This window comes from Solenopsis invicta, chromosome 1 (genome assembly GCF_016802725.1).
Source record: "Solenopsis invicta isolate M01_SB chromosome 1, UNIL_Sinv_3.0, whole genome shotgun sequence".
NCBI classification, from domain to species: Eukaryota; Metazoa; Arthropoda; class Insecta; order Hymenoptera; family Formicidae; genus Solenopsis; species Solenopsis invicta.
Window position 1 is genome coordinate 11782282 of NC_052664.1, and position 18344 is coordinate 11800625.

Sequence of the window (18344 nt, forward strand, 5' to 3'; positions counted from 1 at the left end):
CTCTTTCCTATGTACTTATGTTAATTTTAAAATGTGCATCGCGAAAATTAAATTTTCAACAGAGAAATAAATATAAATGTATCGTTTTGCCACAATTATTTATTTTATATGTATGCCATTTTTAAATCCATTTAATGTAAAAGCAGCACGCGTAACGTATAATTTATTCATCTTAGCGGCATTCTTTTTTGGAATTTTATTTGAATTGCTTTAAAGTAAACTGCTCAACTAATTTGTATACAAGCTCACGCGATGAATAAAAATTCGCGACCATGTAAAGGATCTTGTTTGTTTAATAAATTAACGTTTCGCGCCAGTAAAGTTAATCCGCGACAAGAGGATTTTTTTTTTTTTACAGAGAGGGGCCGCGGCTTTTAAGAGCGCCGTAAAATTACGATGCAGTGGCGCTTTTGAACTTGTTTACTTTACCAGCCAGTCATTAATTGACTTTTTGCGTGTTCGCATGTTCTGCAACGTGTATCCACGGCCAATGCTCGTTCTCGCCAAAGTAGAAAAATCCCACTCCGTAACGCGCCAATGTTCCTCAGTGTATCTGCTGCTCACAAAAATCTCTCTACATCCCATTCAATATCGGCTACTGTCCTACTCGAGTCAGTCCGGAATTCCTTTCATACGACTCTTCGCGAAGTTCTTTCGTCAAGTGCATCGTACGCCATGTCGATAAGAAAATTTACATCGGTCGCAACACTACCGATTGCTCAATATGCACTTTGTTGCCTCCGAATTATTATAATTTAATGCACCTATTTCTGAACATGTTATTAAATGTATGCTAAATATATGCCACGGACATTTTTTAACGTTTACACACCCGTGTATTTTTCGAGAAGCTATTTAAACAAAAACCCATTTTTTATCTAACACGTATGTGTATAGTATGAAAAAAGTTTTATATAATTAATGCAGGAACACGTTACAAAGCGTAAGGCTTATCCGAAGATCGCTCGAAAAATTTTGTTTCAAATAATTCGACATCCAATGCAAATCAAGGAGACATTTGCATTTACGATATTACAATGTCACGATATCATGATGTCATCGTTCTTTCATCACTACAAGACAACCAGCAAAACAATCCGTTTCACTATTTCTTTCTTCCTCTGTATGTATCCATCTATCTTATCCATTTAGCTCCTAGCAACCATCGAACAGTGTGACATGCGATCGTAATCGAAAGAGAACCAGCGAGCGTTTGAACATTCGCCTCACCTATTATCCTGAGCTACTTTCCCAACGTATGAACCCCGCCCCCTCCTCTCTCTCTCTCTCTCTCTCTCTCTCTTTCTCTCTTTGACTTTTGTGCCCCCGGCCCTGCCAAGCCAGCCAGCCCCTAGCCTATAGCCCCTAAACCCCTTTTGCCCACATAGATAGAGTGCCATGCCATGCGTGTTCGCTCTTGCTGTAGGTATGTCGCGAGTTTCAACGCGGGGCGTGCAAACGCGGCGAGACGGAGTGCCGGTTTGCGCACCCCCTCGAGACGGTGCAGGCGAACGAGGACGGCTCTGTGACGGTCTGCATGGACGCTGTCAAGGGCCGATGCAATCGGGACCCCTGCCGCTATTTCCACCCCCCTCTGCACCTTCAAGCCCACATTAAGGCCGCACAATCTCGGGCTAGCATTGCGGTAATGCATTCTCTCTCTCTCTCTCTCTCTCTCTCTCTCTCTCTCTCTCTTCTTTCTCTTTCTTTCTACCTCTCTCGTTTCTTTTTTCTTTTTAGTACTTTCATTTTTCACATTTTCTTCCTTTTTCTTAATACATTAACTCTCACAACTTTTTTTTGTTGCTCCCGATTCCTGTTTATTTCTCCCATTTTTTTTTTGTTTGCGTTTTTATCCTTTCCAAATATTTCTCCTAATCTGACGACTGGTTTAATTACCTCGTCCAGCATTTCCCTCTTTACATGATAACGAAATACACTATCTTGCATCTCTCAGATCCTTCTCTCTGAGTCTTCAGACAAGGACACAGAGGATTTTCTTTATGTTTTTTCTTCACCACACATCCAAACTGTCCGTTCTGTTTTTATTTTTCCATCTTAATTGTCGGTGCATTGCGGCAGAACTTTATTTTGTTATTAAAATGGAATATAACGTAACAACAAATAAATGCGAGATATCACTTTAACATAATTCAGGAAAATATTTCATGATATTGTACGTTATCTGGCGTCAAAACACCGACACGATGTTCTGTGTCAGCGATTGTCCCATTAAACAAAATATCAGTATGAATATAAATGGTTTTATAAAAGCTGCTAGTTTTTCTGTGACAGTATTTATTTTACGAAAATGTTGACAGGGAAATGTTATTTAGATTCACACATGTTTACGTAGAGAAAATAAAAATGTATAGTATGTATGGAAAAACCGGTTTTATAATATTTTTTTCACACGGTATACCTTTGTTACGGCATTAAACATTATGAAAATTCTTGATGTTAATGGGTCAACCGAGAACACTAACAATCTTTTTTTTCCCTTTCTATACTTTCTTCTTTTTCTGCCTTTCTGCCTCTTTCCAGCCTCGACCTCGCAGATCGTTCCATGTGGCGTGTGCTTCATGCAAGTGTGTCGTCTCTTTTTTTCATTTTTTTTTTTTTTTTTAATTGTCTCTCCGCTGAAAATTGGTCAATGTCAAAAAGGGTAAAGTAGCGCCCGATGCTCTATCCTTTTCACTGTTGGGCTGCGATAATAAAGTACAGTGGTGTTGATGTCGCTTGTCATGAAGTGAAAATGACGGAGACGTGTATCGCGGTTTCACTGTTGTTGCAACGCATCTTTATAGTTAAAGAGAATTATTTGTCAAATCTCTGCCGTAAAGTGTGAATACTCTGTGACTCAAAATAATGTAATGAATTATATATCTCATTAACTCATTTGAAAGATGTATTAATTAAATATTGTCGTGTGTGGAGCGTGATATAATTGTGGCGTTACGCATCGATTTATCGTACATCGATGTATGATATATCTAAAGATACATTATTATTGGTTAGTGGAGAGAGATATGAATTAATTTAAATAGATTATCAAATATGTTTCATATCTCATAATTCTTATTATCTCATTATTTGCGATTGGTTAAATTTTGTATGGAATATTACGTTACATTGAATTCATATTTAATATTTCCAACGTGAAAGCTGAAGAATATTGCAGTTACAAGTATTCCGCACTTTAAAAAATAATTGAAACCTATAAATACTAAAAATAAGAGGAGAATACTTCGTGCTTTCGCCTAACAAGCTTGGAAAAAAATTGCTCCACTTTTTTTTTCTTTTTCTTTTACATTCGTACATAATTTCTTGAACGCTTTTGGCTCCATTTATACTCTTCACATCGTTAATCTCCACTTTCTACATCTCTCCCGTATATCGCTTAATTATCATTACGATACGTCGCGGTCCCACTGTACTTTTTTCTATCAAGAAATACGCCTGAACGGACGAAAATTCAAAAGTATTGAAAAATCGGACGGATAGAGGAGAATATCGATACGCGCTTTTCGCGATACTCTCGGAAGGTCTCTTGTGCAGGCCGAGGATGTCGCCCGCGGAGAACAAAAGACTCGAAGTGCACGCATGTTTCCCTCGACCGCACATTGTTCCCTCCTTCTTCCTACATCTCAGCCCCAGTTTTTCTTCTTATCTCATTCCTCCTTTAGCCCATAGTTTCCTTTTACCGTACTATTTCTCTGTTTCACAATCTCTCTTTTCTTTCATGTTTATCATCACCCTCCCTTTCAGTTTCCTAGTTTTGCGTCAAAAGAAGCTTTTCGTTGCTGCGCTGCTTTTCGCCAATCTACGTCGACTACGTATCCCGTCGGTCTTCTCCCTTGATAGCAATAGTCCCTTTACGTGCTTCACACCCTATTGAACACGTATCGAGTTTCTACATAATGCTGATCTGTATCACACGGATATTTATACACATCGTGAAAGCAGATTAAGATGAAGCAATAATATTGGCCAATTGTTGCGCAGTGCTAAAGTTATATTATAGTTGTGCCAGGATACGATGGACCTCTGTCATTCAATAATATCTGACAAATATTGCACGTGAGCTGTTAATTAAATTTAACCAAGTTGTCACATGTACCGAGACTGTACGTGTGATATTATACGAAACAATAATTTTTTCTTACTTATATGTTGTCCATAATAATGCATTCTTTTCTAACGCATCTATCCATTCAGTTGACATTCCAGTTGTACGAAAGTGCAAAGAAAGACGGAGCGTGACATCGTCTCCTACACAACTACTATAGAGATATTTATTTCTACATCTTTTCCCTTACCTCTGAATTTTTTCCCCAATTATACATCCCGATCTTCTTACAGTCACTATTCTTTTGTTACCACTTAATTTTCTCCCAACGATCGTATAGTTCTCGTCCCATGTTTGTCGCTTTTGTGTTTGTCCATATTTTACATCTCCTGTATGATGTTCAGCCGTTTCTGTAGTGTGTAGTGAGTAGTACACGAGGCAAAATTCTTGTTAACATCACCAAAACACCACTGTTCTATTTCTCTCTTTCTAGCAGCCTATCGCAGCTATCCAGGTGCAAAGAACTAGTTGCAATACACCAATCACCTGTTCGGTACTTAGGTCATAATAATTACAAATACTTTTGCAGCTATGTGCACACGCTCCATTTCCTTCCGTTATAAAAAAAGTACCGTTGTTTCTTTTTTCATTATCGATAAATTTATAGTTTGTCAATTGCAGTTAATAAGTGTGTGAACACATACCGTTAATACGTTATAGCATTTTAAATTAGATAATTTAACTAGATAATCACAAAGTAATCATATGAAATTGTATAATTTATCTTATTGTATAATATTCAATGAATTTATCAATATTTATAATAATTCATACACTATGTACAATTTTATATGTGCTTTACCAATCGAGATATTTTCCAATCTAATTGGTGCGAAATGAAGAAAAACAGGGAATTGGAAATGGAATGTGGTCACGTTTCTTGTAAATAAGATGTAGTTGAGAAAAGATATCTCTTACGAATGACACGTACACCACCCTGCTGACAAGCTGTGCTGCACGAAACCCGGCTATCAACCCCGCTGCTGTTTTTGCTGCCCCACACAAAAACGCTACACTAAGAGTCCCCGAAAGATACATAAAAGACAGCGAAAAAAAAAAATAAAATAAAATAAAGAAACAGTAGAAGGAACGAACAGATACGACGGGTTTGTTGGGAGGTGTGTGGGCCAGGCGATAAAATGTCGTTGTCCACTTCCGTTGTCAAATCTGTCTTTAATTCTCGCAATCGCGTGCGATCGCGATAACGTTAGCGTCAAGCACGAGAAGCTCGTGTAACAATCGCAGCTACGGGATGACGCGAGGAATCGTTAGCGGCGTACTCGCTCTCTCGCGATTCGTTCATTAAGCAGGATCTAAATTAGGAGATCGCTCCTCCGTCGTTGTCCTTGAACCGCTCTTGACCTGGAAAAGCCAACGTGTAGGTGTCGATCAAACGTCCCTTTATTGTTGTCGTTTGTTATCCTTATTATTATTTCAATTAAAGGGTGATTAATCGCAGTCCTAAAAATTGGGTCGGAGGTAAACGATTTAACTAACGAGTTCGCTCCGGTTAACGAACGGATAATCGATTGTATCAGGATTGTTTTTTGCGAACGTGTTCGAGGCGCAAAGTGCGACCGGACGGCGGCTGTCCCGAAGTCATTACGTATTTGTAAACAGCGCGGGGTGGACATACCCCGTTTCCTGCAGACTCAATCATCGTGTTTTCGATCCGTGAACTTGTCTCCGGGACACGATCGTGTGTTCATTATCCGGGGGATAAAGAGTAAAAGAAAAACAAGAAGTAACGGCTAGAGAAAAACAAAAGCAGGAGTAAAAGAGAGAGAAAGAGCGAGAAAGACTTTCAGCGACGTCGCGCGGAAGACCTGCAGCCACACCCGGACACAATGGAGGAAAAGTCTCACATGGATGATTGCGGCAGACCAGCTTGTTGGCAGGGAAGTCTCATTCTCTAAAAGTGGTTTTCAATTTCCCAAGGGTGCATACCGCGTACCGACGGAATCACCTCCGTCCGAATTTGCCTCGGGGGTTACGGACCGACGTGGATCTCTTAGAAAACGAAACACGACCGCGATACGGGGGGAAATGTTTGTTTTACCAGTTCTTGCCGCTTTATTCCCTTTTTCAGATGGCCTGTCGATGGTTCGGCGTCTCGCGAGAAAATTTAAGCCGCGCGTTTGATCTCATTTTTAAATTCGATCAAATTTCCCGTACGACTTTTATCAAGACTCGTGAAATTAATAATCTCGGGAGAAAGAAGACGTTAGCATTATAGCTCATTTGCGTACATTACGTTTGTTTACTCCAAAAATAACGATTGTTCACTCCAACAATAAGTTACGTCTTTAGCAGAGATTGAACTCGTACGATAGAAAAGTTTTCCGTCATCCCGATTGGTACAAATGTTTTATATACGCTCGATAGCTTTGAAATTCTTTCGATACAAAATGTTTTACCGATGTGTCAATGATATATGGAATTATAATAAATTCTATAATTCTATAATCTCGGTGTGTCATCTGTACCGATGACGTCGCCAGCGTGGGCCAGGCTGAATCGCATCGTCGCGACGTGATGCACTCTTCGGAATTGGTACGCCATACCTGAATGTTTATCAAGTGTACGACACAAAGTTCCCAAGCACGTAAGAGTGCAGATCTACCACCGAAAACCGCATACTACACGTGCGAGCTGCACAAGCTCGCGCATTCTCGATCTGTACAGAACAAAATCATTTTGTCGCACATGTAAATATATACACGTGCATGCACATACCGTCACTCACATTCACATACACACACACACACACACACACACCCACAGGTATAAACATACACTATACAGAACATGTACCAGAAATACAATCACGACACACCGTTATCCTGTTCCTTAAAGAAGATGCCGACGACAACAGCGAGTTCTCGAACAAGAAGGCTTGAACAAGAGAACATCGTACGCTTGGATGTTCGCGAGAGATGGTGTAAATTAACTGACGAACTAAATCAATGTCTCTTTCGTAAATTTTTCAGGTATTGTAAAGATAGTAAGACGAGAAGTACGGGTCCTAAGTGACGACCCTCTTCTTTTGCTTCACTCATAGTCTCTTGCACGCATTTCTCTGTAATTTTTTTCCACTTTCATACTGTATATATAATATATATGTGTATAACTTTATCTCCCTCTTTCTCTCTCTCTCTCTCTTTCTCTCTCGATCGTCCTCTTCGCAAGGGAGGCACCGAAAGGGAAGAGCGAACTGTGGCCGGACGCTGACGCAAAGCGAGAGAGAAAAGTGGAGCGAGAAGCCAAAAGAGTCATATTACATATGTGTGTGTGTGTGTGTGTGTGTGTGTGTGTGTGTGTCTGTATATATATACCTTGTACATGAATGTCCACACGCAAATATAGATTATGAGAGGCAGAGACGCAAAACTAATCAACTTGGAGAGAGTGCCTCGATTATTGCAGGTGTTGCAGCAGTCAGAAACGCCAGCCGAAAGCCCGATGTCGATGGACGATGAAGTGGGACCGGTTCTCTTTCGTACCACGCGCCCCTTTATCTACGTGCCCTCTCCTACGCTCTATGTTCGATTCTGATTTTCCAATATTGTTAAAATTTGCGCTTTTCTTTTAGTCACCATAGATATCGTATTCCGCCGTAGATGTGTCACTTCTCTGTCAATCTTTTCCCCTAATGTCGATCAATTAACGAATTAGTGCCAATTAGCCCGCAGATTGACGCTGACGCCAGCTACGTCCGTTGGTCCTATCTAACGTGTTATTATTATTATTATTATTGATTATTGATTATTAATTATTATTATTATTATCATCAGCATTATTACATTATTATTGCTATTATTATTAATTGGTGATGTTTACACTCGCGTCTGCCTCGTGGGAACTTGATTTCTGCGAGAGTTCTGTCGCGTTGCTACATGCATTCCAAAAGAGTAACGCGGTGGAAGGCCGATAAACGCGGTTCGGAAACAGAATTATTTGCTCAAAGTACGCACATATCAGCCAAGTTCTCGACTTGCCAATAGTTTCAAAAGCCATCGTGTTTTGATACAAATGCGTATAACGAATTATTATGAAAAATCTCATTTAAACTCTTTTCTTTTTTTAAATTTTAAAATGGCACAAATGAGTCGGGACTGTATGATCGTTATCGGAGTCGCGTTTATCGGACGAAGAAGTGGAAAGTTGCGATCGCGCGTCGGATGATTCACATCGTTCGCGTTTCACTCGCGGACGCGTTCGGATTTTATTCGTAAAAAACGTGCAAAGACATTTGAGCCTCCGCGCATAAAAATCTGCATCCGATTTGTATCGTTATCTTCGGCTGTCCCTTTGAAATTCGACCTTGTGTTTTGCATTAAAAAGTCAAGTGGAAAATAAAACGAAAAAAATAAGAGGGGGACGATAACTGTACGATAAGCGATCGAGTGGCGTGATAAACGGGCGCAGTTACGTAACTCGCGATGCACGAGCGGGTAATTCGAGCGGCGCATTTATACCCAGTGGGTATTACGCATTGGCGAACGTATCGTCTTACGCGCGATCGCACGAGCTCACGCAAAAAATATTGTAAATCCCGTGCGTATATGCGTGTGACGCGCGCGTATGTGCGTGCGTGCGTGCGTGCGTGCGTGCACACATACGTATCGATTCACGAAGGACGAAAGAGAATAAGTCTGATAAGCGCGATACAGCGGGCCACGTGTAATTCGCGAACGTGTACAATACTTGTATGTACGCGGACACGTCTACACGTCTATACGCACACAAACGTACGCACACATACACGCACGCGTAAGAGTATGTGTTCTTTCTTTTTTTTTTACATATGACAAAAGAATATATATTCGCGACTGTCGTTTCTCGCCTTAGCCTCAACTGGTCTGTTTTTCTTTTTTTGATTTTTATCTTGCCCTCTTCCGCCTGACGATGCTTCTACATGCTTGCTGACAATACCTTCGTGCGCTTCGCTACCTGCCAATTAACGCCTGCGAAATATTGCCGAACGAAACTCGGACAAAAAAAAAAAAAAAACTGTACCAACGCAAATAATAAAAACCAACGTAAATAATACGCACGATCGACCAATGCCATCGCACGCATGTGTGCCGAAAATACGGAAAAATGTACATACCACCATTACAATTGCCGCAACGATACAACAAAATATGTATAAATATGCTAACACACGAAAAACGAAAACTGTCTCGATTGGGAAATGTCTCGGGAATGCCGAAACGGAAACGGATGTGGTCGACGCACGGCGACGCACGGGAAACTATGTATGCGGCTGTAAAAAACCTGAAATCTGTGTACACGCATATAAAAATATAAAAAAAAAAAAAAAACGTGGAATCGGAAATAACTGAACGAACGTGTGAAAATGAAAACGAAAAAAAAAAAAAAAAACGAAACGATACGGAAAATAACGCAGACGGCGACGATGCCGACGAACGTGACGGGAATGGGTACGTTGGCTGGCGGAGTATCAGGAGTGCCGGCAACTGCGATGCCCGGAGGACTTCAGAGCGCCGGTATGGCGAGCATCGAGCTCGGCAAGAAGCGGATGCGCGACTCCAATGATGATCTGCTAATGGTACCACGGCTTATGCATGGAGTACACTTTCCTTTTTTTCGTAGCTGGACTCTGGTAAAATGGCCTCCGATAATCGCGCCGCGATTCGTAATGTATTTTTTGAAATTTCCTCATCTAAAAGAAGATATTGCGCCAGCGAGAGATATCAACCGTTAGATTCGCAATACGGTAGTGACAAGTTAATGACATTTCGTGATACGATGCCACGTATCAGCTGCATTTCAAGTTATCAAGTCAGCTTTATCGAGTCGCGATATTGGCGGATCAACACTGTTAATCAAAATGCAAGAAATTAATCGCTGGCAGTCATATAATCTCATACTAATCTCGCAGAATTCCGAATTGGTGTTTGCCCGTACTTGCTCATACTTGCTTGGCGCTTGATCCGAGAAACTTTGCAAACGGACAGGTTTAAGCGGGCGTTTCCCTGTCGCAAAACGTAATTGACCTTGCACTGCTGCCGGTGCTACGAGCGACGTCGCGGAGTTTGCGTCGCGGTAAAGTTCGAGCAACCGCGACGAGTCGGTTTCAGGCCATTTTCTGGAGCTCCCAAGTAGTCATATCTTTAAGTTATGAGTACAGTTATTGCGATTGTGAATACACTGCCGAGCGCGCTTAGAGCTCTAGCTCCTTCCATTTTTATTTCTAACAAGAGTCCCGCTGTTTTCTCTATCAGCCAGAAAATAAAAAGAAAAACGGAAAACGTTTCGGTGACACCTTGCAGCCGACGTGGTGTAAGCCCAACGATACGAGATATGCGTTCGCGCCGGCACGGTGTTGTGATTGAATCGTATATACTGGAATACCAATAACGTCACACACGGCGCCATAACTCGAACCTCTATGAACCTAGCGACGCCACGTATGGCGTCATTATTGAAACCCGTCCAACGCCGGTGCCATCATGTACATTATTACCGTAGAAACGTTTTCGATACCAATGGCGTCACGTACGATGTCATGATTGAACCCGCGTGATGCGACGTGATACATAATCGCATCACGCGATAACAAGAAAAGAAGAACGTTCGGAAGAGCGATTTTGCTGACGTGTCTAAAAATTTAGCTAGATATAGGTCTGAAGATAATTTTGTTTCCTTGAAAAAAGAATCGATGAAATGATTCAACAAACTGATTGCTACGTCGGTAACTGATGACACTGCATCATGTAAAGTCATGAGTGAAATATCACGACATAGCAATCAGTTTATTGAAACACTTTACCAGTTCTTTTTTTTCAAGGATTGAAAAACCGTTAAAATAATTACGTATAATGAGCAATGCTGCAAAAAATTTCAACATTCCAGCAATCAGCTTGAATGTTGTACGTATTTATTTTAAAAGTCTAACAAAATTATCTTCCGTATCTAGCTACAGTTTTAGATACTTCAGCAAAACTTATTTTCCCCGCGAATCCTTTCACGTTAATGAAACGTACGGCTTCGCGCGAGTAAACTCGCCTTCAGTTAAAGTGAATTTTCCAAAACTTACCTGATATTGTGGGCGCAAAAGGATTTGCAAGAGTTAGCGCAAGTACCATAACATCTACCGTGATGCTTATATAGCATCGAACGTAAATTCTCGTATCGTTTCTGGGTTGCACACGATATCGCATCGGTTTTCAAGGACAATCACGTAAAAAAAAAAGAAAAAAAAATTTCTAGAGACTCTATCTTTTTTTCTCTTGGTTTTGCTTTCCACTGTCGTTCGTTGCAATGTTGTTCGTACCAGAGCTTACGCCTCGTAATGTATTTATAGATCGCTTACTACTTTTTTTTTTTTTTGATCGTTAGCCACGCGTTTACATGATCGCGAACATGGAAGGGATCTCTTTGCGAGGAGGTGCGCAAAGTGCGGTTCCATCAAAGTCGTGTCCATGCGGAGGCACATTAAGCGTGGCTAGCGAGTATCGTATATGATTTAACATACATTTACCCCTTGGCGATTCCCCGGCCAGCGAAATTAGCGGATCCGCGATCGCGTGAAAGGAGCACTTTCCATCGCGATCGCCATCCGCTCGTTGGTCGCGCTTACATTTCGAGACACGCACGCACTGTCGAAACATTAGAGAAAAATTCGAATTAGATTATAGATGATATATATATGCCTATCTTTAATCCTTTAACGTTTGGTCGCGACATGCGACATCTCTCTGTTTCTTTACTATATTTTATGCGAGCGTGTGGCTTTCTTATTATAATATGCTCTTTATATATTGTGAACAATTGATTTCTTGTTTTAACACAAATTTTATTCGAGGCACTTGACCACCAGGGTTATGTTGACAATTGAAGAAAATTGAAGCAACGAGAGTGTGGTCCTCATTAAAATGTTCGCAATGAAAAAAAAAAAATTAAGTGCTTAACAAAATCGAAAAGTCTCGAATAAATTTACCGAAGGTTTTTCAACGTTAAAGGACTAATGAAACTCATTAAGTTTTTGTGATTGCGAAGGATACAAATGTATCGATGTGGAAGTGCGCGCGTGCTTCGATGCGAGCTCGGTAAGGAAACCGTCGACTCTAATCTCCGTATATCAGGACCCTCTCACGAAAAGAAAAAGAAAAAAAAAACGGAAAAGAGAGTAAAGAGGGCGAGTCATGAGGCCCTAAAAGGCTCGCACTTTCGCGGTATGCCACGAATCCACGCATACCGCGGTGCTGCGTCTACGGAGCGTTAGATCTGTGTAAATTCTGAGCTTGCGCCGATGATGCATGTTGTGCTTAAGCGACTACCGAGGTGATGGTGGACGTTACGTCATCCCCTCGACGCTCTGGACGATGACCGAAGTTTTGGCAATTCTTAACGCGGAGGATCGGACCCTCGTCGCCCGCGACGCGTTTCGAGGCACCGCGCGAGAGACTCGCCGTCCGCGCGACGGCTTCCCTTGTCTTCGTTAGAGTCGCGTCGAGTCTGCTAAAGAGCACTGTAGATCGCTTACATACACTCGCTACTTTTTTTAATACTCTTTCTTTTACTTCTATCTTTATATATATCACGTACATATCTCGCTCTTTCTCTCTATCTCTCCGTCGCTAATACTGTCAATCAGCACCTCTGAAGCGCGATCGACAGATTCGTTCGGGTTTGAGACGTAATTCTATCCATGTGCAACTTTCTAACTCCGAGCGCCAGGACGAAAATGGATTTTCGCTGTACAAATAGAGGCTCCCTTCAGAAAGCGCGCATAACTTCTCGGTATTTTCGGTACGCGAGTTTTCAATACGCGAAGAGAAAGAAGAAGTGCCTGCATGGAATCCATATAGATTCATAAGAATGCAAACTCTTGTTGCAGAAATGTATCAATATTTCAGAACGAAAATTTTGAAACGTGATAATACCGAGGTGAATGTGAATGGATTTTCGCTGTACGCATACAAGATGTATTATAAGATACGGGAATTACGGATTTTCTTTGGTGAATTTCAAGTCGACAGTTTTCTGATTATGGTGCAAAAAGATGGAGACATATTTTTTTTTCTTTTTTAGCAAACTTTAAATAAACTTTATTGTAGTCTAATTTGTATGTAAGTCAAAATTGGATAAAAATTTATACTCAATTCTTAAAAGTTGTAATAAGTTCAAAGTCAAATTTTGATTAGCGCATACTTGGCTCTAAATTTATTATTACAAAAGAAATAACGCCATGGTTTCTTTTCTATTAATTTTGAAGTGTGTTGATTCTAAAGCGCTTTTTTTTGTATCGTTAATACGTAATCGGAGAAGCGAAAAATTAGACGGAAACTTTTTCTAAGACGATACATGGATATGTTTTCGAAAGTTTTAGTAGGCAGCAACGTTCGATCCGAATGATGAAGAGGTAAAAGGCACGTTGCCTCTCGCGTGATAACCGATTGCACATTCTCAAGCAAACGAAACGCATTGTGACGTCGATTCGCTTTCGCGCACACGCTTACTGGCAACGTTCGCAGTTATCGTTTTGTTTTCTGAGTTAGTCGCGGCGAAGTGCATACGGCGGCCAAAAGGCGAGTACGGAGTCGTTTGCGGCGCAACCGGGGAGTCTGCACGCAAAGTCGCGGTTCTTGAAAATTGTATCCGTGCGTCGTTACGACTCCGAGTCCTTCGAGTTGGTGAGCAAACCGCGGGAACACGTGTTAACACGCATATACATATATGTATGTATCTGTGCCGCTGTGACAATAATGTTTCACCCCGGCCACATTACTATAAGTCAGCTTCTGAGCTTATGCATCTCGTCTACCGCAGCTTCTAACTCGAACGTGTTTTATCACCTCGATAGAGATTTTGATTTGGCTTTCTCCCCCCCTGCCCCTTCTTTGTTGCGCACGCGTCTGTCTCTCGCAGGCGACTTACCAAAGTGCCCGCTCACCAAGTATCACCGCAAGCCTCTATACCAGCTTTCGTGAATCCGTGTTGTGCAACTTTCGCATTACGTCGGTATCGCGAAGCCTTTTTGTTCTCCGAGCCGCAAGCCCAACTGCGCCTTTTATTAATATCTCTTGTCGATCTTGCTCTTTCTTTTTCTCTTTTTCTCTATCTCTCTTCCTCTTTATGTCTTTCTCTTCAGTCTCTCCGTTTTGCTCGCAAAGGAGAAAAGATTCATTTGTCTTCGCATTTATCTCGCGAAAATGGACGAAAAGCTTTCAGATCGGACATTAGCATCGACAATTTGTTACAGCGCGATTCCTGCTTCTTCGCTCTCGCAATACCTAGTCTTAATAGGAAGGCGACAGTGCAGTTTTTTTCCAATCGGTATTTTTGATCGTTTATTAACGTAAGGCGACGGTCTCTCTTTAATCGAGCCGCGCACGGTCCTCGATACTAACAATGGCTGGTCTTTCTGACACGCTCCCAGTAGTAGAAACAGAGGAAAAGTGCAAAAGAAAGAAAGAAAGAAAGAAAGAAAGAAAGAAAGAAAGAAAGAACGAACGAAACATTTTGCAGTTATCCAACAACGAAACGTCGTCGTTTGGGAACGTCGCCGCAAGCTGCGTCATCGGCACAACTTTTATACACTACTACAGTCCAATACTCTTCCTCTACCGCGTCACCGTTTACCCCCCCACCCCCCTCTCACGCCCCTCGTTTCTTTGAGACACGACCCACTCTCGTTTCCCGTCTCGAAAATCCAATTATACAGACGCAACGCGCCTCGTCCTCGAAATTAGTTGAAACCGATCCTGTCTTTGTTGCAGATGGACATGAAGTCTGTCGGGTCGTTCTACTACGAGAACTTTGTAAGTGCAGAACCTAAACATTGAATCATAATTCATACGGCTGTGATCCATTTCTTCGCGCGTATTCACTCCGTTCGTATACTCGCGATTAATACGATTTAGGAGACTCTCCATTTAGGAGAGACATTTGTCTAGGAAATTTTAAATTTTTTACAGCGATAGAAAAATTGTACAAAATTTTTGAATTTTCATTAAATTTGCAAGCGTCCTAAATTGGAGCATTATCAGTTTAACGGGATAGCAGCACTTATTCTCTCTTCTTTGTAAATCAGTGATAATATCGCTAAGACGCAATGCGCGACGTAATCGCTGTTTCGCAAAGAAGACGAAAGACTCGCTGTAAACAGCGCATCAACTCATCTTACAATACTAATTTGTCACGAATTACGATCGAGTTCATTTGTGTTGGACAAAAAGAGGTCGGCTTTTCGAGCGCTTTTCGTCGTGGAAAACGTCAAACCCGACGTCCCCTGCACGGCTGGATCAAGAAAAGACTCATGAGCACGCAAAAGAAAACAATATATCGTATCCCCGGCCGAAACGGAGTCGAGGCTTTCACACGGAGGAAGCTTCTGCTCGAATGGCCACGTCGCTCACGTCACAAGCCCGTTCTAATCGCAAATCTCTTTGCAATTCTTTTTGCAGGCCTTCCCAGGGATGGTTCCGTATAAACGACCGGCGGCCGACAAGTCCGGCGTGCCGGTCTATCAGCCTACCGGTGCGACGACCTATCAACAGTTAATGCAGCTGCAGCAGCCCTTCGTGCCTGTGTCATGTGAGTACACTGGAACATCACCCCTACCCACCCAAACCTCTAACCAATCGGTCGTGCAACCCCCGAACGTGCAAAGCAACCATCACGCGATGGTGGTGCAATCCTCCTCCCAGGGAGCCGCTGGCGCCACAGTCAATAACTGCGCCGACGCCAACAATGGCGTGCTGATGGATCCTTGCAACAATCCGCCGCCGGCAGCTCCGACCGCTGACAATAACAGTAACAATAGTAACGGCAGTAACAAGCAGCCGGTTACCACGCAGAATCACGATGTCGAAAATGCGCGTAACTCCCCCGAATTGAATCACTCGAGTCCGTCGACGCTGCAACAGCAACAGCAACAGCATCAACAGCAACAGCATCAACAGCAACAGCACCAACAGCAGCAGCAGCAGATGCAACAACACCAACACCAACAGCAACAGCAGCAGCAGCAGCAGCAGCAGCAGCAAATTAGCCATTTGGCGCTACCGTCAGCGATGAGTCCATTGACCTCAATGGCCGGTCTGACCTCGATGCCTGGCATGGTGAACATGGTCTCCATGGCTTCCATGGCCTCCATGGCGAATATGTCACCGATAACGAGTATGACCTCTATGGCCAATTATAACGCTGCCTCCAATATGGCGAGTCTAAACATGCTCAACAGCCTCGGGATGACCGGATTACCATCTTCTTTCGATCCAGCTGCTCTCGCCAAAGAGGTCGCCCAGAAAAATTACGCTAAAGCCATCAAGCTTTCACAGGCCTCCCAGTCTTACGGCATTGGCCAACTCGCTGCGCTTAATTACACCGGCGTCGCTCTGAACAAACAAAACCTCGTGAATCCGGCCGCGGCGGCCGCCGGGAATCCCGCGGTGGCGGCAGCGAGTCTGCAAGCCACCGCGGGGACTCCCAGACCCGTCATTCCGAGTCTGGCCGGTATCTCGGGCGCCTTGACCTCACCGCTGTCCGCGGGTATCTTGGCGTACTCCAGACCGCCGCCCACAGCTACTCCCCTAAATCCATATTCCCTGATCAGGCAGCAGATCTTGCCAAATCCGTACGTCCAAGCGTCGATGTCCGGCGTACAGACCTCGCCCTACGTCCAGAATCCGTATGCCGTTCTACCTGGAGTAGCCAGCGTACCCGGGGTAGCGGCCGCGGGTGTACCGCAGATACCGCAGATAGGCAATCCGGCGACGATAGCGGCGCAGCCGCAAGTAGCGATCCCCGCAAGCTCCGGGGTGATCATGCAACCGTACAAGAAGATGAAGACGTCGTAAAGACGTTCCTGCCTATCGGCTCGGGAGGACTCGTCTCTTCTCACGAGAGTGTGCCGTTCCTTTCTTCGGGCACCACCTTTCCATTCTCTCCCTCGCGGGAACGAGCGAACGATTGCGCGATAGTCACTACGGATGATGATTGCCACTTACCGATCGCGGTAGTGGTGCAGTTTAGATAATTCTAGAGTATCTTTACGATTAGCGTTCAATTGCGGGGACGAGTGAGGAATTGTAACAATTATTACGTTCTGAATAGACTTTCGCAATTGTATTTTCGTAGTTTCGTAGTTTCAGTCTCTCAATAAGATTGATGAAAACGACTAATCGCGTTTAGAAGTAAAAGTAGCGTTCGTGGAAGTGAAAAGCTTTTTAAGGTTTATAAGGTACCGCAGATCTATAAAATTGAGCTAAATGAATATTTGATACATTAGTTTACAATAACCGAATGGGAGTTAGTCCTAGGATGTTATACTTTTCGGCATTAATTACATAGTGGAGATTAGTCAACTTCTTGTCATACGTTGTTATTTGAATTTGTCTATATTTTGCTGATAAAAGTGTTTTAAAGAGAACGAGAGAGAAAGATAGAGTATATATATAATATATACATTCTTTATACCATGTACAAGATATCGAATTGCAATTTATTAGCTTTAATTTTATTCGATGTTATAAAAAAAAAATCACGTATTTAAATCTTCGACTACATCGACTACATCGATGGAACGAAAAAATGTAAAAAGACAAAAAGTGCAGTTCTAAGATATTAATCTCCATCGCCGATGCTCATGAAGCGGGAAATCGGTCTTCGTTCGCGAGAGGGACGGAATATTCAGTTGAGCGATTGCGAGACGAGAGATGCTGATATAAAGAAACAAGTTCCGAAAATAGATTCATTTTCTAGTCAGACATTGTCGGTGAACAGTGCCTTATTGACCCAATTCCATTTGGAGAGTTATAAGCGTACAACTGCAGAAGAGGAACGGTGAACGATGAGGAACGGTGAACGATGCGAAGAAATACGCGGGATTTTTTTCCCGTCATATTATCTTGTTTGCTTAGATGACTGAGGGAGACGTGACTACCGTTCCGATCTTATTTCTGTCGAAATAAATCTCTAAACTGAATTTAATTTCGACTGGAAATTTCGACTTGCCGGTAAGACTGCGTTCGAGGGAAGGAGAGAGCTTGTGAAAAATTGAGAGCGTGGCCGAAGTCACGGATTACATTAATCGCCTATTTTACTATTTGATCTTTTTTTTTTTTTCTAGAATAATAGCGATTTGCGATATACTTTATAGAGATAGTTTTTAACTTTGCCGATAACTAGTTGTTTTAATTGCAGAGAACTATTGAAAATGTTACGTGTCGTTACATGGCTC

At 42.4% G+C, this 18344-nt stretch overlaps 1 protein-coding gene across 13 annotated transcripts in view; it reads left to right on the forward strand.

Moving 5' to 3' along the window:
- The window catches only part of LOC105208036 (signal transducer and activator of transcription A), a 432612-nt gene extending 414967 nt beyond the window's left edge, over positions 1–17645 (forward strand). For 3 of the 13 annotated variants that reach the window (XM_039445837.1, XM_039445812.1, XM_039445826.1), the window contains 4 exons: positions 1427–1645; positions 9543–9725; positions 14881–14922; positions 15568–17645. In XM_039445837.1, the coding sequence (XP_039301771.1) occupies positions 1427–1645; positions 9543–9725; positions 14881–14922; positions 15568–16962 (1839 nt within the window). In that variant the 3' untranslated portion in view covers positions 16963–17645. The remainder of the gene's footprint in view (positions 1–1426; positions 1646–9542; positions 9726–14880; positions 14923–15567) is intronic. The other 10 variants (XM_039445814.1, XM_039445818.1, XM_011177766.3 and 7 more) reach the window with 7 other exon arrangements.
- Positions 17646–18344: the final 699 nt, after the last annotated feature.